The following is a 14697-nucleotide window of genomic DNA, read 5'->3' on the forward strand; positions in this document are numbered from 1 at the left end:
AAAGGAGAAGTCATTTAGATCTTGCAGTGAAAGCCAGCCCACACAGGAGATCTCAGCTGTAAATGCCTAAGACCTGCAGGATGCTGGAAACATGGAGACGTCTTTGACAATGCCTTCTGACCACATTTACAAATTCTGATCAGCACTGACAATCTATGCCCAGTGTCTGAACACATTGGTAGCTTGTCTGAATTCACACATGATAGCTATTCCACCAGCAAAAAACCTGGTGCATAGTTTTGTAAAATCAACATTGCTTGGACTCACCCCCTGCCAATATATTCCAGATTAGTGTATTTCATCATGGGATTTTCCATCTTCACCATTCTCCCTGGGGGAAACAAAATGCAAAATGCTCACTTGAAAGCAGAGATCCTGCTTTCTAGGGGATACAAAATGTAGTCCCACTGCCTGGGGCTCTGAGCCCTCCCTTTGTGGACAGATGGCTAACAAGAACAGGAACAGGAACAACAACAAGAAAGCAGATGTTCTGCAGCACAAGTGGCTGGCACAGACACTGATTTTCTAGCATCCTTTGAAGAGAGAGACCTCTTGATAGCGGACACACAGGGAAGCACAGGGAGACAGATTCAGAGGAGACAGAGACCAGAAGAAAACTGATACCAAGGCAAGAAAGTTTGTCATCTACAAACATTAAGGAGACTTTGAACTAATAGTGCCTTTGTTTGCTTGAGAAAAAGCACTGTGAGGTTCAACAAAAGATTTCCTACTTGCTAAGATTAAATGCACCTTGACATCTAGAATCAATTCCTCTGAACAGATGCCAATTTCAGAACAGGAGGAATATTGCAAGTGTTCTCATCTTTTCCACCTTGCAGCAGTTTACCAGAAGAATGCCTCTGTGTTTGTAAACCAGAGCAGCTCGTGCTATAACCAATCCCGATGGGACTTTCAGCATCAGCACCCTCACCCTTTATGAGCAGGCTGAGCTCAAAATCACCCTGGCCTGTGCCCCTGTGAAGAACCACACTGCTTCTCTTCACCCTGACAGCGCGGATCAGTCGCTCCCATTGCACTCCCCCTCTCGGCACTGCACACATCCCCATCTTCCCAGCTCGGCACGGCGGGCACGGGCAGAGAGGACAGCAGTGCTCCTGAGGCGCCAGCGTGACACAGACAGCTGCCAGAGGAGATGCTGACCCTCTCCTGAGGCCAGGCCGTGCGATGCAGAAGCCGGCCCAGACGAGGGGCTGCTGCCCCAGGCAGCTCCGTGCTGCAGTGCTGGGCAGCAGCAGGACTCTCCCAGCTAAGGAAGGTTCCAGCCTCTGCAGTCCCACCAGCCCTCAGGGACAGGGCAGCTACCACAACAAGGCTGGCAAAGCCCAAGCAGGAGCACTGACAAGCAGTGGGAAGAAGCCACAGGCAGCCTGAGCCCTGTACAAGCTGTTGCCCCCATTCAGGACACAACAGGATGGGCTTTGAGATCAGACACAGCGAGGTGCAGATCAATGGCCTTTTTGTCCCAACAGGTGATAGTAGACCCTGAATCCACTGGGCTCTGCTCTCAGCCCCACCAGGTCTTATCTGAGAGCACAGCACTGGCAGCTGTTATGGACAAGAAGCAGATTAAATGCCTTGTGCTGCAGAATCACAAAGGACTTGATGTGTTTTCTGAGAGACTGATGTGAGGTGGGCTTCTGCCCATGGCTAGTCACTCAAGCAGTCACAGCCTTCTGCTGATCCAGGAACAATCCCTGCTTCTGCCTTCAGTCCAGAGGGAAGCCCAGTCTAAGCTGCCCTCAGAGGCAGCAGGAACAGCCAGGCGCTCTCTCGCTGCCTCAGAGCACTGCCAGCACTTCCCGTGGGCAGTCCTAAATGTCCTTGTGACACCAAACTGAGGAGGACCCTTTGGTACAGCTATGCTGACACGTGCACACAATACACTGTTGCTCAGACAAGACAGAAGACGTACTCCATTGCTGCAGGGAGTCATCCTCGATCCGCTGTTGCTGAGCGGCAGCTGGGTCAGCACAGGAGGTGAACCAAGTGCCCCAGCTCCACTTCTCCAGCTGGAGAGCAAAGGCTCCTTGGGATGGTGCTGCTGCTGCTGCTGCTGAAGCAGCTGCTTCAGTGAGAAGGCCACTGCAGATCTGAGACAAGAAATGAGTTTGTCTCAGGAAAGTGGCTGGCAGAGATTTCCCTGAGATCCCATTTCAAATGCAAGCCCTTAGGAAAGTGCTGTCAGCCACATGCAGAGCTCTTCAACTGGATTGGTTTGGCTGTCCGCTTGTGAAACCAAATGGTCAAAACCAAAGGTTGGTTTAACTCGAGTTCATGGCCAGTTTCATGTTCGGAAGGATGACTGAAACAATGACCGCTCTACATCCTCCCAAGGACTCCTTTCCCCCTCTTAGGCTGCAGGCACATTGCAGCTCCTCGTTCTAATGTTTTTACCTCCCGGTCTTGATTTGTCTTTTCCTGCACCATCCTGGGGATGTGCTTATCCTGCAGCATCTCTGGTTGGTTTGGTTCCTGGGCCTCACTCCAGTCTTGGGTCTCTTGGTCTCCTGTCATTTGCTGGAACTCTTCAAAGGCTTCCAGGTAGGATGTCAACACATGCACCTCAAGTCAAACAGAACAAAGCAGTCAGAGACTACAGCTTCTCCCTGTCAGCCAGGAGTCATCCACTGTGAGGAAAGGGAAAGAACAGGACAGGAGCAGATTCACAAGGGATACAGATAGCCTGTGGCTTGTATTCCAAATCTATCTGAGTGGCCATGTACACCTGCAAAAACCCAAGAAACAAGGGGACCTGGAAGAAGTCACCAGGACTTTTTTTGGATGACTTCTGAGCAAGATGTAAAAAGGACTAATCCCACTGTCCAAGTCAACAGCTGAGATTCAGCAGACCAGGAAGTGTCCTTCAGAGCAGCTGTGATAGAGGCCTCAGCAGGGTGGCATTTAAGAGGCATCACCCCACCCCTCCCCTGCTGGGCAGAGGAAAGGCAAGAATGGCAGGAAGCACCAGTTTGGTGACTGCAGAGGCTATTGCTATTTCACTCACTTTCGCATCTAGAGCCATTTTCTCCTGAAGGAGGAGTTTAAATTTCTTTATGATGATTTCAAGAATTTCTTCTGGCCTCTTCTTCCTTGCCTTGTTCCTAGCCTCAGTTTCCTGCAGCTCTGCCGGCATCTGTTTGTAAATGTTCTGTAGAGAACAAGAGAGAGGATGTCTCATGAGTGGAGTGGCTGCCACTATTTCTGGTTTTGTTGATCGCCCCTGTGCTGATGGAGATGAATCTCCTCTTGAATTCTTCTCATGTCTTCCTTCTTCCTCCTCTCCACTGCCATGATGGCACTCTGAGCTTCGGGCAGCTCTGCTTGGGGCTCTGCCTTGATGTTCTATACACACAAATGCACAGCAAGTGACTGGGAGCTGCCATCAGGCTCAGCTTTTTCCTCTTGCAGCTTCAAAAGCACATCTATTCAGTCACTTCTTTCTGCTTCCCTACCCACCTCTGCTTCCACTGCAAACCTCCTGTCCCTGTGCTGATCTCTGCAGATTCCAAGGCTCTGTGCTTTCAGTGCCTGTGGGACTCCTGGCCTCCTCAGGCCCAAGAGCTCTGTTTTATGCCCCTCTTCCTGCCCTTCCCTCTGGCACCTGGCCAGTCAGGCTTACCTGGCCATTCTGCTGTGGCTCTTCCACCTGCTGCCTGAGCTGCTCTTCCTGCTCTCGGGCTGGGAACAGCTCTCCCTGAGCCTGGCATGGTATCTCTGATAAAGCAATCTGCTCCTGCTCTTTCTCTACAAGGACCTGCACAGAAAGCAAGAGAAGATGGGTTTTGACTTGCCATACGATATTTGAGGGCCAAGACTCAAAGGCTGATGGGCTCACACATTCCCAAAGCTCTGTGCTTATCTCCTGGGTCACTCTCTGCCCATGGGGAGGCACAGATTCCAAAGTGAGCCTGGCACTACAATCAGGGGCCATCTGGCACTGAAGCTCCAACAGCCTGTCAGGCAGCTAACAGGGAAGGTGTGGCATTCCTCAAGGCTCTGGTGAGGGCCTCCCTCTGCTTCTGCCGTGTCCTCTTTGTCTTTCAGTAGTGACTGACACCCAGACCTGTCCCACAGCTCCATCCTGGCTCTGCAGGTGGCTTCCTGGCTGAGCTCACCCCTTGGGAGAGACACTTCTGCAGTTCACGTTCTCCTCAGGCCTGCACCAGCATTCCTGCCTTTCTGACATCTACACTCTTGTTAGAAATCCTGGTCATTCAGGAGATAAGGATGCATGCAAAGATCCTCTGATGGATGTCAAAGAGCCTCTATGGCCACCTCAGTTATATGGAAGAGGATCAAAGTGTTTCTTCTCCCTCTTTTGTCAGCTGAGAATTCTGACCAGCAGTAACAGAGACTCTCATAAGGCCCCAATAACGAATGCACTTACACACCCCTGGGGATGCCAGTGAAGGAAACCATGTGTCATGTAATGCATGTATGAGCAGAGTCACCAAACACCACTGAACCATGGAATTGTTCCACCTCTCTAGGACAGGCAGAAATTTGAAGATTTAACTGGGGACTTCTGGGCCGAAGAGGCCAGAGGAGGAAAACAGCTCTGAGGGGAAAAAAACCACCGTATCCGGAGGGGGAAACATCTCTGCCTGCTGGGAATTGGTCAAGAGAACATGTCTCTAATCCTCTCCCAAAAGGGATGCTTTAGGTGAGCTTTGCGCCTCCAACTCCTTTGTGCCAGAGCTGGGAAAATTCAATTATGTAAATGTTACATAGATAGACAGACAGAAACACAGAAACATAAACATATAGATCTCACTGATACAATCTCTCTTTACTGTCCTCTCTGCTGCTGCACACATCAACACTTGGTAGCCAGTGCCCTGCTCAGCAGCAATCCTGAGATTGCTGTTGTGTTGCTTCAATAAACCACACTCTTGGGGAATCTGGAGTGCGTACGTCCTTATGGAAAGTTATCTGATCCAGAGCATTGCACTGGGAGCTGCATTCCTTGTGCATCTGTGCCGGAGCAAGTTCTTCTCTTGGACTCGACCACACTGACAATTCTAAAGTGGCTGTAATAAGACATAAAGCCCAGCCGCTTCCAGCTCCTCTGATTTCTGAGGACCAGCTGGAATTCAAAGGCATTGATATCCTGCTAAATTCCCAAAAACAACACACACTGATTCACTGGGCTGCAAAAAGGCACAGGCACTGATAACCTCAAAGTGGTCTGTAATGCCATACTGTCTACCCTGGAAGCACAACAGCTTCTTCTGCACCAAGGTGCCTGCACCGAAGGATGATGTCACAAGCAAAAACATTCTATGCTCCAAAAGTGACACCTAGGAAATCAGAATTCTAGCAGACACAGTCCCAGTACAATAAAAGAGCAAGAAATAATGAGGAAAAGTGCCTTAGAGGGGAGAAAAAGAACATGAGAAAAGACTCGTATTACAAGCAAAAAAAAAAAAAAGAAATTAAAAAAAAAAAGAGGCAAAAAGTCACACCTGAAAGTGACTAAAACATTTGGAAGCACTGAGGAAAAGCTGAAGGTTCCTCATGAGACTCCCCTTGTCCAGGCTAAAGCTCCCTCAGCACCTCCTCCCTGGCCTTATGCTCCACACCCTTGCCCACCTCCCGTCTCCTTCTGTGCACACGCTCCAGCCCCTCAAGGACTTGCTGCTTCACAGGGCCCACAACTGCACACAGCACTCACTGCAGCTGCGGCCGCAGCGCTGCCCAGCACAGCCCGAAGCTCACTGCCCTGCTCCTGCTGCCCCTCTGCTGCTGACACAGCCCACCATGCCCTTGTCCTTCTTGGCCGCCTGCCCACACGCTGCCTCACGTGCAGCTGCTCTTCACCACCAGCAGCCCTGCCTCCTTTTGGCCCACGCAGCTCGCCAGCCACACTCTTGCCCATCTGACTTCAAATACTGCATCCTCCATTTCAACATCTCCTTCCTCTTCTCTACAACGCAAGACAGCACTCAAGGACTTCCAGCTTCACCCACACTCCAGGCTCCAGTGCACTTGCCAAAGCTGCAGACTTCACCGCAAAAGGGAGCCACAGAAACTCCCCGCTTCTGCCTTTTGCCTCACAAGAAGCCTTCACAACTACGCGCTTCCTTTCTTTGGCCACAGGGGACAAGAATGGCCCCCCACAGCTTCACGCACAGCACACTCATCGCCCTGCAGCTTATCAAAAGCCAACAGACAGCTGGGCCAAAAGAGGCTGTACAAATGAAGAACTGCTCAAGAAAACTGCAGAACGCTTCCACAAGCCAAACACACCTTTCCACGAGGCAAAATCAAAGGAACAAAGCCCTGGGACTGCCAGCACCACCACGTGTGCCCTTGGCCAATGCACTGCAGAAGCCCAGACATAGAGCTGCACTCAGCCAGGCAGCCAAAAGCTCACCCAGAGCCCCCAGCTCTTCAGTGCCTCAACATGACAGGCCAAAGGCCAATTTCCAGCTGTCACTGCCTGCAGGAAATGGCTGCGTCCTGCAGGACTCCAGCACTCTGCCTCCTCGGCCAGCAACAGCAAGTGCTGGCTGCTCAGCAGCTTGCACCTCTGCCTTGCACTAAAGACAGCGCCACCCACAACTGGCACTTACTCTCTTGGGATGATCAGGCTGGGCTGTAACCACGGCTGGAGTGTCGTGGTTATCCTGCTCATTTTGCTCCTTTTTGGCGTCTTCTCCAGGAGCAGAGGGAGTCAGGGGAGAGATGGCTGTTGCTTTTGTCACCTGTGGCAAAAGAGAAGCATGAGAGACAGGCCGTTATCTACCATTTCTAACCTCATTTCTCCTGGCATTTACAACTACATCTTGTAAGGAGAACCCGTCAACTGTGTTAGCAGTGGGATTCTCAGTCACTCCAACCCCATTAAAATTGGCCAATTCAACACAACACTATATAGCTACAAATTTGATTTTCCTTCTTGTCTGCTATCAGCAAGCAACCTTGTCTCTGCAAAACGGAGAGTTTATTTCTTGAGAGGTGTCTGCAGTGGCTATCCATCCTTCACTCACTTGCTTTTTCAGAGCCCAAGGGAAGCGGTTAAGTTTCTCTCTGATGATTTTCATTTCTTCCTCCAGCCTCCTCACCCTTTCCTTGTTCCTATCCTCAGATTCCTGCAGCTCCGCCTGCACATCTTCCTTGATGGTCTGTAACCAAGAATAAACACGCTGTTTCATGGGTGGAGTGGCTGCCACTCTTTCACTTACATGTTTTTGTTGATCGCCCCTGTGCTGGTGGAGATGAATCTCCTCTTGAATTCTTCTCATGTCTTCCTTCTTCCTCCTCTTCACTGCCATGATGGCACTCTGAGCTTCGGGCAGCTCTGCTTGTGGCTCTGACTTGATGTTCTATACACACAAATGCAGAGCAAGTGACTGGGAGCTGCCATCAGGCTCAGCTTTTTCCTCTTGCTGCCTCAAAAGCACATCTATTCAGTCACTTCTTTCTGCTTCCCTACCCACCTCTGCTTCCACTGCAAACCTCCTGTCCCAGTGCTGATCTCTGCAGATTCCAAGGCTCTGTGCTTTCAGTGCCTGGTGGGACTCCTGGCCTCCTCAGGCCCAAGAGCTCTGTTTTACACCCCTCTTCCTGCCTTTCCCTCTGGCCCCTGGCCAGTCAGGCTTACCTGGCCATTCTGCTCTGGCCCTTCCACCTGCTGCCTGAGCTGCTCTTCCTGCTCTCAGGCTGGGAACAGCTCTCCCTGAGCCTGGCATGGCATCTCTGATAAAGCAATCTGCTCCTGCTTTTTCTCTACAAGAACCGGCAGAGAAAGCAAAAGAAGATGGGTTTCGACATGCCATACGATATTTGAGGGCCAAGACTCAAAGGCTGATGGGCTCACACATTCCCAAAGCTCTGTGCTGCTGCTCTCCTGGGTCATTCCCTGCCCAAGGGGAGGCACAGATTCCAAAGTGAGCCTGGCACTACAATCGGGGGCCATCTGGCACTGAAGCTCCAACAGCCTGTCAGGCAGCTGACAGGGAAGGTGTGGCATTCCTCAAGGCTCTGGTGAGGGCCTCCCTCTGCTCCTGCCATGTCCTCTTTGTCTTTCAGTAGTGACTGACACCCAGCCCTGTCCCACAGCTCCATCCTGGCTCTGCAGGTGGCTTCCTGGCTGAGCTCAGCCCTTGGGAGAGACACTTCTGCAGTTCACGTTCTCCTCAGGCCTGCCTTTCTGACATCTACACTCTTGTTAGAAATCCCGTCATTCGGGAGATAAGAATGCGTGCAAAGATCCTCTGACATCAGACAACATTTATGGTTCTCTGAATCTCAGTATATGGAAGAGGACCAAGGTGTTTCTTCTCCTGTCTTTTGTCAGCTGAGAATTGTGACCAGCAGTAACAGAGACTCTCATAAGACCCCATTAATGAACGCATTTACACACCCCTGGGGATGCCAGTGAAGGAAACCATGTTGTTAAAAATCGAACAAGGCCAATTTTCAGAAAGTGGTTGAAAAAGGCTCTCGTTTATTAAAACAACCAGAGAGGTCAGAGGACCTGAGATAAGCTCAGAATCCACACACAACAGCTCAAAATCTAGAACAACATGTTAGGCACACGTTGGGTTCTTCCGCAAACAAACCGCACACAAACAGGAATAAACCCGAAAGCACCCCGAAGAACTCAAAGCCCCCCTTTTCATAACAGTCCCTGGTCCAGGATTGGTGGGCTTTGGATCCGCGCACCGATTGGTGGAATTTGGGCGCTTTGATTGGTCCTTACTGATGTTCATTTTGGACCAATCATTTCCCCAGAGCGTCGAGTGATTGGTCAGTGCCCTGGTCCAATCACTTTCCACCTCCAGCCCCCACCAAGTTCTGGACACTTCCCTTCCCCCACAACGAACAAACCCCCCATTCTTCCCTAACTTTATTAAAATGAAACTCATACCAATGTGTCATGTAATGCCTGTATGAGCAAAGTCACCAAACACCACCGAACCATGGAAGTGTTCCACTTTCCTAGGACAGGCAGAAATTTAAACTGCGGACTTCAGGACAGAAGAGGCTGGAGGAGAAAAACAGCTCTGAGGGGAAAAAAACCCATGTCTGAAGGGGGAAACGTCTCTGCCTGCTCAGAATCAGTTGACAGAACATGTCACTAATCCTCTCCTGAAAGGGATGCTTTAGGTGAGCTTTTCACCTCCAACATCATTGGACCAGATCCAGGAAGATTCAATTATGTAAATGTTACAAAGACAGACAGACAGGCAGACTGACAGATAGATAGATAGATACATCTACTATAATCTGTCTTTACTGTTCTCTCTGTTGCTACACACATCAGCACTTGGTAGCCAGTGCCCCCAGTCAGCAGCAATCCCGAGATTGCTGTCTTGTTGCTTCAATAAACCACACTCTTGGGGAATCTGGAGTGTGTAGGTCCTTACGGAAAGTGATGTGGCCCAGAGCATTGCACTGGAAACCTCACTCTTTGTGCATCTGTGCTGGAGCAAGTTCTTCTCTTGGACTCAACCCCACTGACACTGCTAAAGTGGTTGTGATCAGAAATGCTGCCTACCCCCTCCCAGCTCCTCTGATTTCTGACCATCATAACATCACCTTAGGACATTCCACCCCTTATCCCCATATCGTCAACTTACTACCAAACCTCATGCATTTTATTCAAGTAAAAACTTCCATCTGCTTCCCCCAAAACATTACAAGCAATCCCCGTCGTGCCCCTGTCATGTAACCACACCGGAGCACTCAATCCAGGTCCCAGAGTACAGAGCTGCAGGATTCCTCACTTCCATTTTGCTGACTCAAAACTCCATCTTTCACTTGCTCGGACCCTTGACAATTACACGTTTTTTTCTGTTTCACATCTGTATGGTTTAATGTACAGACAATGGCAGGAACATCCAGCAAACAGTGATATTTGCATATGATTTTCACCCCACAATCAGATCTCCCTGAGGTACACATTGTGTTGTTCCATCTCTCTGCATTATCCGCCATGTGCAACCTGGTCCCTGATCAAAGACAATCCCGCAAATGGGTTTGTCTACTTGAGGCAGAATTGATCCACACCGTCTTCCCTAACAAGTCTCTGACATTTACCACTGGGACTTCATCTGTTATATCCAGGGACTCAGACTGGGCAGGACCTGCTCAGTTGTTGGAACCTCGGATATTAACTAACCAGGTGACCTTTGCTAAATGCTGCTCCCAGTTTTTGAAAGATCCCCCACCCAAGGCTTTCCACTGGGTTTTTATAGTCCATTGTACCTCTCCACTTTGCCTGCAGCTGGTGCAAGGTAGAGGATATGGTACACCCACTCAGTGCCATGTTCCCTAGCCCAGGTGTTAATAAGACTGTTCTTGAAATGAGTCCCATTGTCTGACTCAATCCTCTCAGGGGTACCATGCCTCCACAGGACCTGCTTTTCAAGGCCCAGGATGGTGTTACGGGCAGTAGCGTGAGACACAGGGTAGGTTTCCAACCATCCCGTGGTGGCTTCTACCATTGTGAGCACTTGCTTTGGTGTGCCTGGGGCAGTGTGATGTGGTCAATCTGCCAGGCCTCCCCATACTTATACTTGGACCACCGCCCACCATACCACAGGGGCTTCACTCGCTTGCCCTGTTTGATGGCAGCACACGTCACACAGTCGTGGATAACCTGAGACATAACTGTCCATGGTTAAATCCACCCCTTGGTCTCGTGCCCACTTACAGGTGACATCTCTACCCTGATGGCCTGAGGCATCATGGGCCCATCAAGCTAGGAATAACTCTCCCTTGTGTTCCCAATCTAGGTCTGTCTTGGACACCCCGATCTTTGCAGCCTGGTCTACCTGCTCATTGTTTTTGTGCTCCTCATTAGCTCTACTCTTGGGGACGTGGGCTGTCGGAACCCAGAGCATCTCTCTGGATGCCCTGGATGTCTCAAAGCCCTGGCAGGGGCTCGGAGACCCTGGCAGGAAGCCAAAGACACCTGAATGTGAGGAAATGAGAGAATTTCAGGCCTGAATGGTGAGGGGATGATATTCACTTGATAAAACTTGAATTATAATGCACTGTACAGGGGGGGATTATATGTTGTACAGGGGGTTTGGAATTCTGTACATGGGTCGGGAGTCCCAAGATGGAGGAATTTGGGCATGCCCTGTCCTTCTTCTTTCTTCTCCTTGGCATCTATGTTCAGGATGATGTTGGCATGTGTGGATTGCTTAATAGGGAAAGTGCACTTGCCAACAAGGGCGAAAAGTATTGGAAATTAAAGGTAAATATCTTATACGAAGTTTTTACTATAAAAGAGACAACCGCCCTGTGGGCGGGAGAGAGTGCCCTTGGCTGTCTTGCTGATCAGACCTCAGCTGGACAGACAGAAAAACTTTGTAGATAAGGAACAATAAACTCAACTGAAGACCAAAAGCAAGAGTCCAGACTCCTTCTTCGAGAGCACGGCCTGCCCAGAACCACCTTTTCCCGTGCTGGGGCAGAGACAACTGACAGGTGACCCCAGCAATGGGCATCTACCTGATGAACTTTCACAGGTAGCCTCCCTACCCTGGTAGCAATGTCTTTCCACTCTTCAGCAGCCCAAACTGGTTTTCCTCTATGCTGCCAGTTAGCCTCCTTCCACCTCTCCAGCCATCCTCATGGAGCATTGGCTACCATCCATCAATCACTGTAGAGATAGAGCTTTGGCCACTTCTCTGTTTCTGCAATGTGCAGGGCCAGTTGAACAGCTTTAAGTTCAGCAAGTTGGCTTGATCGACCTTCTCCTTTAGTGGCCTCTGCGACCTGTGGTGTGGGGCTCCATACAGCTGCTTTCCACTTCTGATTCATTCCTACGACGCGACAGGAACCGTCAGTGAAAAGAGCATAGTGTGTTTCCTCTGCTGGCAGTTGGTTGTATGGTGCAGCTTCTTAAGGCCGTGTCACTGGTTCTTTTTCTTCATCTGTGACACCAAAATTTTCACCTTTGGGCCAATTTGTACTTACTTCCAGCATGATTCAGTTTACCAGTTTGGGCGCACTGTGTGATAAGAACAATCCACTTGCTCCATGTAGCACCGGTGGCATGGTGGGTGGATATAACCTTGCCTTTGAACATCCACCCCAGCACCGGTAGTCGGGGTGCCAGGAGGAGTTGTGCTTCGGTACCAATCACCTCTGAGGTGGCCTGGACTCTTTCATAGGCAGCCAAGATTTCTTTCTCTATTGGGGTGTAGTTTGCTTCAAACCTTGCTTCAACTCCAAAATCCTAGTGGTCAAGCCCGAGTCTCCCCAAGCACCTTCTGCCAAAGGCTCCAGAACAAGCCACGGTTCCCAGCTGCAGAATAGAATATGTTCTTCTCATCCCGTCCTGTCCTGGGCCAAGACTGGGCCAAGACTGGGCCAAGGGCTACCACATGAGCGTTCTCCTGCTTAATCTGGGCAAAAGCTTGTTGCTGCTCAGGGCCCCAGTGGAAGTCATTCTTCTTGCAGGTTACCAGGTAAAGAGGGCTCACGATCTGACTGTACTCAGGAATGTGCATTCTCCAAAAGCCCATGGCACCTAGGAAAACTTGTGTTTCCCTCTTCTTGGTTGGTGGAGACATAGCTGTGATCTTGTTGACGACATCCACAGGAATCTGACACCATCCACCTTGCCATTTTACGCCTAGGAACTGAATCTCACAAGCTGGTCCCTTAAATTTGATCTTTTGGTGGTAAAACCAGCTTCCAGAAGCATTTGGATGATTTTCTCTCCTTTCTCAAACACTTCTGCGGCTGTGTTCCCTCACACAATGATGCCATCAGTATACTGTAGGTGTTCTGGAGCCTCACTCTTTTTTAGTGCAGTCTGGATCAGTCCATGGCAGATGGTAGGACTGTGCTTCCACCCCTGGGGCAGTCGCTTCCAGGTGTACTGCACTCCCCTCCATGTGAAGGCAAACTGAGGCCTGCATTCTGCTGCCAGAGGAATGGAGAAAAATGCATTGGCAATATCGATAGTGGCATACCACTTCGCTGCCTTGGGCTCAAGCTCGTACTGCAGCTCTAACATGTCTGGCACGGCAGTGTTCAGTGGTGGAGTCACTTCATTCAATGCACAGTAGTCCACCGTCAGTCTCCATCCTCCTTCAGATTTACGCACAGGACAGATGGGGCTGTTGAAGGGCGAGTGGGTTTTGCTGACCACCCCTTGGCTCTCCAGCTCTCGAAACATTTTATGGATGGGAACCACAGCACCTCGAGTGGTTCTGTACTGTCGGTGATACACTGTTGAAGTGGCGCTTGGTACCTGTTGCTCTTTTCCCTTCAGAAGTCCTATTGCAGATGGATTCTCAGACAGTCAAGGCAGGGGGTTCAATTGCTGGATGCCCTGTGTCACTACAGCCACTATCCTGAATGCCCCCGAGTCCATTTGGGTCTTTGAAATACCCACTTTGCAGGTAATCTATGCCCAACATACATGGGGCCTCTGGGCCAGTCACAATAGGCCAGTCACAACAGTCACATTCTTCCACTCATTTCCAGGTAGGCTCACATCAGCTTCCACCAAAGTAAAATCCTGTGATTCCCCTGTCACGCCAGAAATGGAGACAGATTCTTTCCCCACATGTCTTGATGGGATTAACGTGCACTGCGCACTAGTGTCAACCAAAGCTTTATATTCTTGTGGTTCAGATGTGCCAGGCCAATGGAATCCATACAGTCCAAAAATCACGTTTTTCTCTAGCCCCTACCTGGCTAGAGGAGGGCCCCTTTAAGCCTGGTTATCCTTCTTTCCTTGGGCATGTATCTTGGAGGTTCCTTCTAGGGGATTGGACATGTCATCATCATCATACCTGGCAGTTCAGCTATGGGCAACTGGAGCTGCTTTCCTTTTGGTGGAACTTCCTCTTGGAGTCTTGCCTTCCTTCAATTCACACACCTGTTGGGCCAGAGCAGCAGTAGATTTTGCATCCCATCTCCTCATGTTTTCTCCACAATCACGCAGGAAGAACCACAGCTCAGCTCATGGGGTGTACCTTCTCTCCCTCATCTAGGGAACATCTGTATACCAGAACCTCTGATCTGTACTGCCCAGATTTGGAGAAGGTCTTCCTTAATCTCCTCCCTGAGTTTCTTACTATTCTTCTCTATCTTGCCCTCTAATTTCTGTAGATGTGTTTCCACTGCTGCAATTCTGGCATGTGTTGGACCCTGTACAGCATCTGCATATGCTCAGAGCTTCTTTGCCATATCAAGCACAGTCTCATCCCTGTCATCCCACTTCATTACTGCTAAAGCAGAAACATATTTGTGTGGCCCAAGTCGTACAAGTTTTCGCCACATCACAGATGTACATGGTACCTACCAGGTCTGGATTCCTAGGTGTTATGTCATCTGAGAAGACAATCTCTGCCACTGCCTTTCTCTCAGGTGTTGGATGCCTTGTTCTATGGTCTTCCACTGGGTTTGCTACTTACAGAGATCAGCTGCACACAGGTATCTTTGTGCTACACTGTCCAAGAAATGTGCCCAGAGGCTGTGAGGGTTAGCCGCCCTCATCATTCCTTGGTTAATGACAGGATCCTGTGACAGGGATCCCAAATGCCTCGCTTCAGTGCCATCCAGAATTGTAGCCTCGCCTGCAGCATCTCAAAGACGGACTAACCAGCTAATTATGGATTCATCAGATCGTTGGGTGTAATCCTTCCTTAGGCCACAAAGGTCCTTCAGGGAAAAGGACTCAATATTGGCTTCTGATCT

At 50.0% G+C, this 14697-nt stretch overlaps 1 protein-coding gene across 1 annotated transcript; it reads right to left on the bottom strand.

The window, feature by feature from the left end:
- Nucleotides 1-33: 33 nt before the first annotated feature.
- Nucleotides 34-10717, bottom strand: LOC135290102 (trichohyalin-like). Its single transcript, XM_064403997.1, has 9 exons — nt 10685-10717; nt 7209-7349; nt 7014-7148; nt 6597-6728; nt 3641-3775; nt 3026-3169; nt 2416-2583; nt 1934-2111; nt 34-331 (listed from the first exon to the last, which is right to left on the bottom strand). Exons 1-9 carry the CDS (start codon nt 10715-10717, stop codon nt 264-266), a joined length of 1134 nt encoding a protein of 377 aa, XP_064260067.1. The 3' UTR covers nt 34-263.
- Nucleotides 10718-14697: the final 3980 nt, after the last annotated feature.

This window comes from Passer domesticus, chromosome Z (assembly GCF_036417665.1).
Source record: "Passer domesticus isolate bPasDom1 chromosome Z, bPasDom1.hap1, whole genome shotgun sequence".
Lineage (NCBI taxonomy): Eukaryota > Metazoa > Chordata > Aves > Passeriformes > Passeridae > Passer > Passer domesticus.